General features: G+C 42.5%; 1 protein-coding gene across 1 annotated transcript in view; it reads left to right on the top strand.

The window, feature by feature from the left end:
• The window catches only part of ATP6AP2 (ATPase H+ transporting accessory protein 2), a 51,449-nt gene that overhangs the window by 10,844 nt on the left and 26,827 nt on the right, over positions 1-13,778 (top strand). The window contains exons 2-4 of the mRNA XM_082247292.1: positions 3,749-3,876; positions 9,966-10,094; positions 11,245-11,340. Coding sequence (XP_082103418.1) covers positions 3,749-3,876; positions 9,966-10,094; positions 11,245-11,340 — 353 coding nt within the window. The remainder of the gene's footprint in view (positions 1-3,748; positions 3,877-9,965; positions 10,095-11,244; positions 11,341-13,778) is intronic.

Here is a 13,778-nt window from a genome sequence, read left to right on the forward strand (position 1 = left end):
TTGTCCTAAAGATCAGAATTGTAAAGGTTTTAGACTGGTATCTGTTTTTGGTGGCAGATTCTCTGTTGCCTAGCCCTTTATATTCATAGAAGCCTCTGCTTTACCATCATTGTCAGCATGAGGTCCACCTTTTTGTTTCTGAAACAGTACAGTCTCATTTACATGGGAAGCCATGGGGCAGTAAAAACAGACAGTTGGTCTGCATTGTTACTGCTAGTGATGCACGAAATGAAATTTTTGGTACCGAAAACAAAAATTCAGGATGAACTTGGCCGAAACTGAAGTTGACTGTTTTTAAAAGAAATATATATTTTTGTAAATGTATCCAATGTTTTAACCAATATCATGAATTTAGTAGATGTGTGTATATATACTCCAATAAGTGTATATCCCTCGCGCCTATGGGTGAGCTAACTGGGGATGTGTATATAAATAAAGTGATGGTGGGGTAGTGATAGCAGCTGCTATAGTATAAAAGGTATGTGAAAGATTTAAACCCCAAATAAGGGGTTAATATAGCGCTTGCTTCTAATTGTTCAGGGGCGAGCAATTCCTTGTTCGCACCCTGAATATTAAAATAGACAATAAAGTGGTAAAATATATACCATTCAAAATTTACACAGCTAAATGGTGGTAATCCAAAGATATTAACACATGGTGTACATAAATAAATACCTCAGATTTTAAAGTGCAAAATAGTGCCAAATAAGTCCCAATAAGCAGTTCATAAGTGACTTTGTGCGTGAATAAAGTGCCAAAATATAAAGGAGTGCAAGTGTTAATTCCTGCAGTAGTCCAACTGCTGGTATATTGGGCGTAACTTGAGATAATAGGGGTTCACACTCACCAGAATTAGTGGGTCTTGGATACCATATGGTAGAAAGACCTTTCAGGCTTATGGCTTCCTGAGCCTAGAAGGTGACTGCTGGGCCTTGTGGTTCCCTGTGGTCCGGGGTCGCTCCTTTAACTAAAAAACGATCCTCCAGGTCCGGTAGTTAGGGAGAAATAAAGGTGATCCAATAGTGCAGTACCATTTAAAAGTAGCTTTTATTTAACCTTGCTGATAAAACGTACAAATGAGTTCAAAATAGTTTAAAAACGCCCGCTGCGGGTAATGCCTATGGATGGAGAGCGGTGACTGCCGGCTTGCGTTCCACCAGGCTACCCAAAGCGTGCACCGTGCGTTCCACCTGACACGCGTTTCGTCAGAGCGTATGACTACTTCAGAGATCATGAATTGCTTGTCGGCCATTATTAGCACATTTTGAAGCAGTGTTAAAAATCCTGCTTATTGCACTTTTTGGTACATATTTGGTCAGTTTAAAAAAAAAAATAAACCCAGACATCCCCCAAGTTGCCCTTGTACTCACTGTCTGGCACCGTGGAGCTCGATTGTCATTTGAACACCAGAATTGGCAGGTCCACCACTGGCGCCCTGTGCTTCTCACAGATAAGCGCAGGTTCATCCTGAGCACATGTGACAGACGTAAAAGGGTCTGAAGAAGCCATGGAGAACGTTATGCTGCCTGTAACCTCGTTCAGCCTGACCAGTTTGGTGGGTCAGTGATGGTCTAGGAAGGCATATCCATGGAGGGACACAGACCTCTACAGGCTAGACAATGGCACCCTGACTGCCATTAGGTATCAGGATGAAATCAATGGACACATTGTCAGACCCTACGCTGGTGCAGTGGTTCCTGGGTTCCTCCTGGTGCACGACAATGCCTGGCCTCATGTGGCAAGGGTATGCAGCCAGTTCCTGGATGAAGGAATTAATACCATTGAATGGCCCCCATGCTCGCCTGACCTAAATCCAATAGAACACCTCTAGGACATTATGTGTTGGTCCATCCGACGCTGACAGGTTGCACCTCTGTTCATGAGCTCAGTGATGCCCTGGCCCAGATCTGGGAGGAAATACCCCAGGACACCATCCGTCTCATTAGGAGGCATGCCCCGACATTGTCAGGTATGCAAAAAACACATGGGGGGCCATACAAACTAGTGAGTACCATTTTGAGTTGGTGCAATGAAATTTTCAGCAAATGGATTAGCCTGCTGCATCATTTTATTATTTATTTATTTTTTTTTTTTTTTTTTTCACTTTGATTTTCAGGGTGTCTTTGAATTTTAGTAGGAGGTTGATTTTTATTTCCATTAAACTATGTGGCATCCTTTTTACGTAACACATTACCCAGTTCCTATCAGTATAGATGTGTTCTCAACCAAACTGTCAAACCATCCAATGGCTGGTGTCCTAACTGATCACATGTGCAGCATCATATGGCAGTTGTAGATTAAACGGAGTCCAAGATGGCGGCTTCTTTGGCTGAAAACAATGGGAGAGCTTAACCACTTGCCGACCAGTCACTGGGACTGTACTGCGGCAAAGTGGCTCGATTCCGTCCAGCGACGTAGACCTATGTCGCTGGACTCCTCCCCTTGTGGGCGGCGCTCGCGCGCCGGAGGCTTGCTCCTGCTGTTTTCAGTCACAGCGGGAGTCAGGCCGATCGTCGGGGAATCGAGTTTGGAGATCTGCCCGCTTGTGTAAACAAAGCGGGCGGATCTCCTAAGTGACAAACAGTGACAGATTGCAGGGTTCAGCATAGCTGAACCTGCGATCTGTCCCTGTGTCACTGTTGCCTCCCCCCACACACGTCAGTAAGCACCAGGCATACATTAACTCCTCCCTCTCCAATAAAACTAACCCCTTCCCTGCCAGTGTCATTTTTACAGTAACTGTGCATATTTATAGCACTGATTACTGTAGAAATGTCACTGGTACCCCCAAAAGTGTAAAAAATGTCAGTCAAGGGTCTGATCTGTCCGCCGCAATGTCGCAGTCCCACAAAAAAAATCGCAGATCGCCGCCATTACTCGTTAAAAAAAAAAAAAAAACACCAACAATGACAGAAATCTTTCCCTTAGTTAGTAAACGCAATAACTTTTGCGCAAACCAATCAAAATACGCTTATTGTGATTTTTTTTTTTTTTTTTTTTTTACCAAACATAGGTAGCCGAAAACAAATTGGCCAAAAATGTAAAAAAATTTTGATTTTTACATTTTTTTTTTTTTTTTTTTTGGGGGGGGGGTGAATTTCATAAAAAATGTGAAAAATGTTTTTTCAAAATTTACGCTCTTTTTTTTGTTTATAGCGCCAAAAGTAAAAATCGCACAGGTGATCAAATACCACCAAAAAAAAAGCTCTGTTTGTGGGAAAAAAAGGACGTAATTTTAGTTTGGGTACGGCGTCGCACGACCGCAATTGTCAGTTAAAGTCGCATAGTGCCGAATCGCAAAAAAGTGGCCTGGACGTAAGCCAGTAAAATCCTCTGGTGGTTAACTAGATTGATCCTGGACTTCCACTTTGAATGAAAGCCCAAATGAAAATCTGTCCCTGCAAAGAGGAAAGAAAATGCTTCTCTCTCCTGCTGCCAACACTAGCAAAAGCCACTCCATTGGGAGAAAAAATGATTTCTTGAAGTGTTTTTGAAAGCCAACACTTCCAGTGTTGATCTTCTGGTCCCTTGCTTGTGCTTAGTGGTTTCTCTTGCCAACCTCCATGTTACTAAAAGACATAGTGACACCATAGGGGCCAAATAGAGAAACCATTTGTGAATGGGGGGGGGGGGCGTGAACACTCCCTTAAAGTGTTGATTTCTAAAGTCTTACAACAAGTGTTTGAGAAGTTTAGGCCTGTGTACAGTAACAGAAAATAATATAGTATTTTTATTTTTTTTATTGTAGCTGCCACTGCTGATTTTAGCGTGTTAAAAAGCCCGCAAAATCAAATCTTCAGAGCGGGAAATTGGCCTATTCCTGGAGAGCGCATTCCTGATGTGGTTTCTTTGTCAATGGGCTTTTCCGTGGAGGAGGTAAGAATGAAAGCTCTTATCTGGTTGATATAAAGATTGAACTGACCGCTGTGGAAATTGCACAAATACAATTTACTCCTCTGGTGTCCCATTGTTCCTTTGCCAACACATCTACTGGGAACCAATGGCAGAGGTGTTCTCTTTTTAAATAAGTAGCAGACAATGAAAACTGTAATGTGAATGTTATCGATTGACTAATATGTACAGTTTGGTATTTTGTAGTGTGCTAGATACTGCAATGATAGCCACAGTTAGTGATACTAAACACACTTATCCCTTCTCTTAATGTACTGTATTTTCTGGCGTATAAGACTACTTTTGAACCTCAAAAAAATCCCCCAAAAATGGGGGGTCGTCTTATACGCCGAGTATAATATCTCCAAGGTAACCTAAGTATAAGTATTACCGGTAGATGAAAATTAGGGGGGTCGTCTTATACGCCCAGTCGTTTTATACGCCGGAAAATACGGTATATGGATGATGGAACGTTATTTTAATTTAAAAAAAAAAATCTAAATCTTTTTTTATAATATACAGTGTCTGCATGTGACTGTTAACTAAGCAATAACTACTATGCAAGCATAAATACGTAGTTTATATATTTTTAAGCATGAATAAGTAGTTTATATATTTTTAAGGATATATAAAGCTTTACATCTCTCTTTTTTTTTTATTTTTTTTATTTTTTTAATATCCTTCTCTGTACAGTAAAACCTTGGATTGAGAGTAACTTGGTTTTGCAAGATTTTTATTTATTCATTTTTTTTTTTTCTTGATAAACGAGTGATGTCTTGATATACAAGTAGCGTCATGTCACAAATGTAAAAAAAGAGAAGAGAGGCGCCTCTAAGTGTAGCAATATGGTTATATTTAATGAAGGAACAACATTTAGTAACTTGCATGGTTGATGATTAAAACGGGCACATTTAAACATGCAGGCATCTGGGGTAAAGCTGACCACATTGACTTTCCTTTTCACCGCCATCTACGTCATCCCTTCCACACTGCGCTCCACGAGCGTATCAAGCCTCGCTTTCAGTTCGCTGTACTGCAGGGTAGTCTTCCCGGTCATGACTGCAGCCTGACAGCGGTGAGAGCCGGAGGTGCAGTGGACAGCTTTACCCCAAATGGCCGCATACTTAAATGTGCCTCTTTTAATCATCAACCATGTGAGTTGCTAAATGTTGTACCTTCATTAACCAGTTCTGGACCAGAAGGATTTGCCCCCTTTATGACCAGGCCATTTTTTGCGGTTCGGCACTTCGTTACTTTAACGAAAAATTGCGCGGTCGTGTGACGCTGTACCGAAAAAGGAAAAAAAATAGATGTCCATTTTTTTCCCACAAAGAGTTTTCTTTTGGTGATATTTGATCACCTGTGCGTTTTTTTTTTTTTTTTTTTCTCTATCCTGAGGAAAAAATAAATCTATTCTTCATATTCTGCTTTATAACCAAAAAAAAAAAAAAATCTAAATTTTTCATCCTTGTAGGCTAATTTTTTATTCTGCTACATATTTTTTGTAAAAAAATATTTTTTTAAGCGGGACTGCGACATTGCGGCGGACGGGTCGGACCCCTAACTGACATTTTTAACACTTTTTTTTTTTTTTTTTTTTTTTTTTTTTTTTTTTGGGGGGGGGGGGGGGTTTACCAGTGACATTACTACAGTAATCAGTGCCTTTAAAATATGCACTGTTGTAATAATGACATTGGCAGGGAAGGGGTTAACACAGTGGGCGATCAAAGGGTTAAATGTAAGCCTAGGGGAGTGTTTCTAACTGTATGGGGGTTGGGCTTTTGAAATGATCATGGAGACCTGTGGTCCCATATAGAAGGTCAGAACGGTCCGCTGTGTTTACAACAACCGACCGTCCTTCCCTCTCAGCGGGGAGCGATCTTGGGTGCCTGGCGGCAATCACTTTCCTGCTGCCAAGTGGGGGCGGGAACACGCCAGCTGCATTGCGCGCTTGCCCCTGTAGCACCAGGCGCGCGACCGACGTAGTACTACTTCGGTTCATGCAGGAGTGGCTGCGGGAGGTGGTCCTTAAGTGGTTAAATGTAACCATATTGCTACACTTAGAGGGCCTCTCTTCTCTTTTAGAGCCGGTTCACACTACCGCGACCAGAAAGTCGCCTCATAAGGGGCGACTTTCATCGCGACTTATATGATAGACGACTTTGTACGAATTTTGTATTTGGCCAATCAGAATATGATGTGTTGTGACCTAATTCCCCTTTTCTGTTTGTTTTTTTTTTTTTTTTTTTTTTACTCATTTCCTCATTGCCCACCAAAAAAAAGTTCTTAAAAACTGTCGTTTTTGAGGTCCGGTTCACACTGATGCGATGCGGGAAGGCTGCGAACTCGCAGCCTGTTCCCGCATCGCACACACGCACCCCCGGCAGTTCACACTGCCATATGCGATCCGCTGGGGGTGTCAATGTAATCTTAACGACACCCCCAGTTTGATCGCATATCGCAGTGCGATCGTGCAGTTCGCACAGGATCGGATCGCACAAGTGTGAACCGCTGTGCGATCCGATCCTGATGCGGCTGCAAAAATGCCTCCTGTGCGTGTTTGCTGCGGGTGCGATGCGAATTTAGCCATACAGTTTGTATGGCTAAACTCGCACCGCACAGCCGATCGCATGTAATGTCGGAGCAGTGCGCTCCGACATTACATGCGAACCCCGCACACGCACAAGTGTGAACCGGGGCTGATAGAGAGCCAATTATTTAAAAAATTATTAAAAAAAATAAAAAAAGAGATTTCTTTGGATTTAGTGTCTGGGGGGTCTAAAAAGTGTACCTGTGAAGTTTCAGCTCTGTAGCATGTCCAAAATCGGAAAAAAAGATCATTTTTCTTAGAATGTTTATTAGCGCAGGGATGGGGTTCCGCTCCTGTCGCACCTGGTCGTTTTTGTTTCAGGTGTTGGGCATTTTTTGGGCGTTTTTGGAGGCGGGCATGACATCTGAACTTCTGTATAGGGGTACACACACACACACACCAGACCAAAAGTTTGGACACACCTTCTCATTCAAAGAGTTTTCTTTATTTTCATGACTATGAAAATTGTAGAGTCCCACTTCAAGAGGTAGTCAACTGAAATGGTTTTCACTTCACAGGTGTGCCCTGTCAGGTTTAATAAGTGTGATTTCTTGCCTTATAAATGGGGTTGGGACCATCAGTTGTGTTGTGCAGAAGTCAGGTGGATACACAGCTGATAGTCCTACTGAATAGACTGTTAGAATCAGGGCTGTCTTTAACACTTTTTTATACACACATACATACATGCATACATACATGTATGTATGTGTAAGGAGGGTAACACCATCCCTGCAAATAATTTCAGTAGCGCAGGGATAGGGTTCCGCTCCTTTCACACCTATATGTGTATATATACATATATATGTGTGTGTGTGTATATATACCCTTACACAGAAGTTCAGATGTCATGCCTGCCTCCAAAGACGTCCACAAAAAAGCCCAATAAACGCCTGAAACAAAAACGCCCAGGTGTAAAAGTAGCGGAGCCCCATCCCTGCTCTACTAATAATTCTAAGAAAAATGATCTTTTTCTTATGGCGGTCACCATGACATGGATGAGTTCTGTCACCCTGGCATTGCAGTCAGTCAGTTCACCCTAAACTACACTACGGTCACCCTGACACTTAACACTTTCCCTACAGAAACTAGATTATTGAATCTAACTATAGTGGTATATAGTACCCTGACTACACTACATATCCCTTTCCTCACACTAAGTGTCCACCAGTGCCACGTATCAGTGTCCACCAGTGCCACTGCCCACCAGTGCCACTTATCTGTGTCCACCAGTGCCACTCACACAGACCAGGCAGAGATAATGGTATATAGGAACTGTAGGCATGGCTGCAATGTGGGGAATGCCTGGTTAATTTTCATCCTGGAAAGTCGGATCACAAGTCGCTTCAAATAAGAGAAGGATCCGACTTGGAGGCGACTACCATTGAAGTCTATTGGCACAAGTCGGATACAAGTCACCTCAAAGTAGTACAGGACCCTTTTTCTGAAGTCAGAGCGACTTCAGAAGTGCATATTAAGACGGCTCTCATTGATTTACATTGCATTTGTTATGTCAAGCGACTTGGGGCGACTTGAGGGCACACAAGTCGCCTGACAAGTCGCGGCAGTGTGAATGGAGTCTTACACTCTGCAGCTCCTGCTGGATTTTGCTTCTAATCCCCTTGTGGAGGCTGCCATTTGTGGATGGACATTTTATGGTTACACAACCTATCACAAATTTGCTATAATCTTTTTGTATGGACTTTAAATTAAAAGACTTATAAATAAATGGTTGTGGAACGAATCATCTGAGTTGTCATTATTTCTTATGGGGAATTCGCTTTTATATAAGAGTGCTTTGGATTACAAGCATGTTTCCGGAACTAATTATGCTTGCAGTTCAAGGTATTGTCCTATTTACGAGCTGAAAAATGCACAAAATGAAAGTTTATTTTTTTCCTAACTTTTAAATGATTTTTAATGATGCAACTGTATGAAGGTGGCAGTATTCACCTGCAGGCTAAAGGTTTTTCACTTTTATTACTGAAGCCTCTAGCCTGCATGTGATCACTAGGTCAGAGGTGACCTAGTGGTCACATGTTCGGGAACCACTTTTGTTCATATGGGGTTTCCCACATTCTGACAGTCAGTGTCACTTGGGATTAAGAGCCAACAGCTGCACAAGGTGGTGATTTCTTGCTATCTAAGGAAGGACAATTAAGTTAAAGTGGTAGCAAACTCCTTTTTTGAACTTGTACCTACACGTAAGCTTAGAGGACGTCTTAACTGTAGATATAGTGAAGTTGCGGTATTTAGGAGATATTCACACTGGAGGCAGCGGGTGATGTCACCAGCGAATGCGCTCTGAAGGTACGGCATACCACGCTGTCCCTTCAGAGCTCTGTGCCGTAAAGCGTGACTCCCATGGGCATATGGAGTGATGTAATCGCAGTTCAGCCATTCAAAGGACTGGAGCCAGTGAACCCTGAAGGAAGACTGGGGGAAAGGAGGAAGGCCTGTCAGCAGTGACAGCGCACTGCTGGAGGAGTTCTTTCTCTTTCTAAGGTAAGTTTTTCATAATATGCTAGTTTGTTATGCATACTAGCACATTATGCCATTTTTTTTTTTTTTTTTAAAGTACCGTGGTTTACTACTGCTTTAATAGATTTCCGGAAGAAAGGGGTTAAAGGGTTACTAAACCCAGGACCCTGCATTCACTATATCTGGTCTCCCACAGCATACAGAACATGGAAAATGCAATAGTTTTAATAAATATAAACTGCCAAATACCTTCTTTTAGCAGCAATTAGAGCAGTCTTGTGACTTCTATCAGTGTTTTGTTTAAAGCTTGTAGGAGGAGTTTTCATTCTGCTCTGACTGTCCTGTAAGAATGCAGGACCCCTGACCCTCTGTCTAGACAGTGCTGATTGGCCCTGTGCTGATCACATGCACCCTCCCAAGGAAAAAAAAATGATATCCATACACACCAAACTGGACATGTGCAGCTTGTCCCCTAGCCCCTGTTCTATCAGCAGGCAGGCAGATTGGGGACTGTGAAAGAAGGGGAGGATCAGAGAAGGCAGGATCAAATAGACTTTTTAAACAATGTAGAGTATTAACCCCTTTGGTTCCACATTGAGTGTAACAAGCATGCTTTATTACATATACAGACTGATTTTACTGTTATGAGTTAATTAACACTTTTGCTACTGAGAATATTTTACCACTTGCTGGCAGTTCCCTTTTTTAGCTAGAGTTCACCGAATTTAGTAGTTCAGTTCTCGCATATGTAGACTCCATTTTGCTTTACAATAAGGAGACCCAGTATATCCCCTTATTTCTCATATAGATATTGTATATAATGTTTTTATCTATTTTTGTAGTAGAATATTTTTTCTTAGTCTTTTTTCTGAAAAAATTGATGTACTTTGCAGTTAATATTCTTTGTAAAAAATCTGAAGTAATAATTTGCTGCTGATGACAAATCGGTCAGCTACACTTAATCATTGCTGACTATTATATGAATTTCTCTTGATGTTTTTTACAGACTCTGTCTTGGCCAGGACTAGGAGTTGGCAACATTTTCCAGCGTCCACGGGCAACAGTCCTAGTTTCAGTGACTGGTGTGGAAAAATTGCCTGTAGGAGATAATGAGATTTCATACCCTGTAGAGAATGTAAGTCTTTTTGTGGTGACTTTAGTTCAGTATTGTGAACTAGAAAAAAATAGTAATACAGCTGTATATAAAATTGCATTTTTTTTGTCTAATGCAGATGTAGATCTTCTGCAGTTTGGGAGTATTTTACTATGCATTTGCTATTCGAGTACACACTGCTGGTAATACTAATCGGCATGCAACGATATGGGCAGTGATTGAAGCAGTGGGAAGTAACTGGTATAAACTGTGGGCCACTTCATGCTGTGCATTACATACTCTGTAGCACTGCACTCTACTACAAAGGTCCCCGGGCCGTGGCCCGTTGGGGGTCGGGCCATTGGGTGCGGGGTTGGCGGCAGCTCAATCTCTATTGTCGGCCGTCCACGAGAGTCGGTCTTCCCCAAAATGGCGTCGGAGACCAAATCACCAGTGCCGACCTCGGACTTCTAGTGGCAGCTCTTGTGATACAGAAGCAGCATGATGGTCTCCTAATGAGCCATGCAGGAGACACCCTGCACCATCCACTCCTGCACACCCTGCACCTCCACTACTTCACCATCCGCTCAGAGCCTGGCCAAATCAAGACCCAAACGAGACTCGACTGTTGGTTGGCAGCAGGGCACCTGTATGTGTTTGCTGTAAAGCTCCTCCCCCTGTTAACAAGTGGGGCTGCTCTCCTCCTTCTGATGTCCCGCAACACAACAAACATGGATGCAGGAGCCTGGTGATCTGAGGTGCTTGGTTAGCTTTGTGCAGTGATCCACTCACTGATAGTGTTTCCATAGGAGTCTCTGTGCAGCCAAACCTCTGCTAATCTGTAAATGCAGATTATTCGCAGAGAGGTTTGACTGCACAGAAATTCATGTTAAAACCCTATCAGTGAGTGACTAAACAATATCACCCAGCTCCCGCTGCTGTGAGACCAGAAAGATTAGAGCAGTGATGCAGTGGGGACAGTGCTGGAGCGATGATAGGCATTGGGTAAGTGTTGAGGAATGGAGGAGGAAGTGGGGGGGACAATAAGTGGGGGGCTTTTGTTAAAAAAAGGTTTAAACCTTAGAACCCCTTTGTGTTTAACCTCATTATCACAATGTTCATACCACATGACTATTGAATTTATGGAGCTCACCTGGTACCAATGTTTTTTCTTTTCTGTTCTCTTTCAAAGGCCGTTCCTTACACTATTGATGGTGTTGTGAACTCTATTCATTCTCTGTTCTCTGAGGAAATGCCAGTCGTTTTACAGTTGGCACCAATAGAAGAGGTAAGCTTTGCTCAATTATTCTAATCTACACCGGATAGCCCTGGGGACTGCCCATAGGCTTGGCCAGATTCTTTTTTTGCCTAGTGTCCTACTCCTGTAGGGGGCAGTATAACCCGATGGTTATGAAAATCAGGAGCCGTGTCTGTTAATGACCATCAGAGAAATGTTTATTTCAGGAATTCAATTCAAAAAGTGTTTCTTTTAATTTCAATGCTTAAAGATTACAGCTAGTGAAAACCCCAAATTTAATTAGTATCTCAGAAAATTAGATTACACAAGACCAAATAAGAAAAAAAAAAAAACCTTTTACCATAAAAATCCATTTTGATGATCAGATTTTTTGAGATATAGAATACGAGCAAGAAAATCACTTGTATACAAGTAATCAAAGTAACGGGCAGCGCCGTGTCCAGGCCTCAGGAGTTGGTTGGCGTTTGAGCTATGGAATCCCTCTGAGAGCCAAGCTGTGGGTGCATACTAGTCCATTGGTGGAGAATACTTTCTGATTTATGCAAAGCTTTTACTGATCATCGATTTGGTGAGTGTCCATTTTTATGGGGTGTCACGGCTTGATGGTGGAGGCACACTGAGTATACAGCTAGCTGCACTTCTTTCTCACCAATCTTGTCATCTGCACCGGAAATTGGACTTTATCATTGGGTGTAGCGAATTTCCTATCTCCAGCGATTGCATGCTATATCTTTTATGGACATTTTAGATGATGATTATACAATTATATGATTTTGAATATGTGGTAGCGCTGCTAGTGTTACAGATTAACACATTCTGGTCTCGATCTGTCACACCTTTTTTTTATAGGTTTTTTTTTTTTTTTTTTTTTTTTTTTTTTTTTTTGAGATGCCTCTGAACGACAAAGGATTGTAATTCTGGTCAGCTAGTCTTGTGATTTGTGTGGCTCTGTAGCCAGGCAATTGGTGCCACTTTCATTATAGCTTTGCAGACTTTTAAAGTAAAACTATAAGCAAAACTTTTTTTTTTTTGTTTGTTACCATCTGTATCCCATTTTGAAGATTTCCCTTAATTTCCTGTTCTATTGCCAAACAGGAAGGGAGAGGAAATCCCTGCAAATTAGGGGAATTCTTTGGAGGCCCCAGATCACCAGAACTGTCCCTATTGGATGATTTGCCCTCTTATTTTTCTGGGGACATCCCAAAATTTTCTTTTCAAAATAAGGGGTCGACTGGGTAATATAGAATATATGTGTGTATGTATGTATTAATAATTAAATAAATATTATTTATTTATTTTTTTGGGGGTGGGGGGATTCTAAGTAATTTTTATAGTGTGTTAAAAAAAAAAATGTAGGAGAGAAATGTCTGAATTGGCCTGGGTGGAAACTGGTTAACAAAGAGGAGGGGAGGAGTAGATTCAGGGGAATAGCATTGCTCTATCTGGGCAGTGGGAGAGGGGAGGAGCAGGGAGGAGATCTGCTTACACACAGCCTATAGAAGAGAGGGGAAGAACAGGATGACGGAGGGGCATAGTCTGTCCACGCAATTATGGATCAGCAGCCATGATAAATGTGGTCAGTTTACAGAGGGGAAGATGGGAACAGGTAGGATTAACCAGGTATTGTACAGCATAGAAAGGGACAATGGATATGGCAAAAGCACTATGTCTTTGCTCTTTTGGACACAGCTCTTCAGGATTCTTGAACCATTGGAGTTGAACTCTACAGGAGTAGAACACTAGGCAGAAAAAAAGCACTTTGTTCCTGGTGGTATACTCCTCCTCTCTGCTATAGGTCCTCAGGTCCTTCAGCTTGAAGGTGTGCCCTCACCCGTGCCTGGGGTAGGGGGACGCCTTCGCTGCTTTCTGGGCCCGTGGACCTCCTTGGTGCACGACAAAGTCTACAAAGTGATATAGTCCAGCTACAAGATCGAGTTTCGTCCTTACCCTCCGGAAAGGTTCTTTCCTTCCAATGTGTGTCTGTCCTTGGACTGTCGTTTGTAAGCCCTCTTTGGGGCAGGACAAGAACTGCTGCTTCAGGGTGTGATTGTTCTGGCCTCAGGTTTCAGGGTTTTTATACAAACCTGTTCACGCTCCCAAAGAAAGAAGGCAAGGTGCGTCCAATTCTGGACCTCCAAGGCCCTGAACTGTTTTCTGGTGGGTACAGTAGTTCAGAATGGAGTCCATTCGCACGCTGGTGGCATCCCTACATCAGGGGGATTTTCTTGCCTCTATTGACATCAAGGATGCTTACTTTGCACATTCCAATATGTGCCTGGCACCAGCGCTTCCTCCACTTTGCAGTAGGATGGGAGCATTATCAGTTCGTGGCATTACCCTTTGGTTTCGCCTCCGCTCCTGGTGTTTTCTACATCAGTGGGGGATTGCGGTACTAGGCTACCTGGACGACCTCCTCTTGCGAGCGGAGTCCCCTGCTGCTCTGGTGGACGACATGGAGATCACGACCC

The sequence above is a fragment of the Pelophylax lessonae genome (genome assembly GCF_965119305.1).
Source record: "Pelophylax lessonae genome assembly, chromosome: 2".
Classification (NCBI taxonomy): Eukaryota; Metazoa; Chordata; class Amphibia; order Anura; family Ranidae; genus Pelophylax; species Pelophylax lessonae.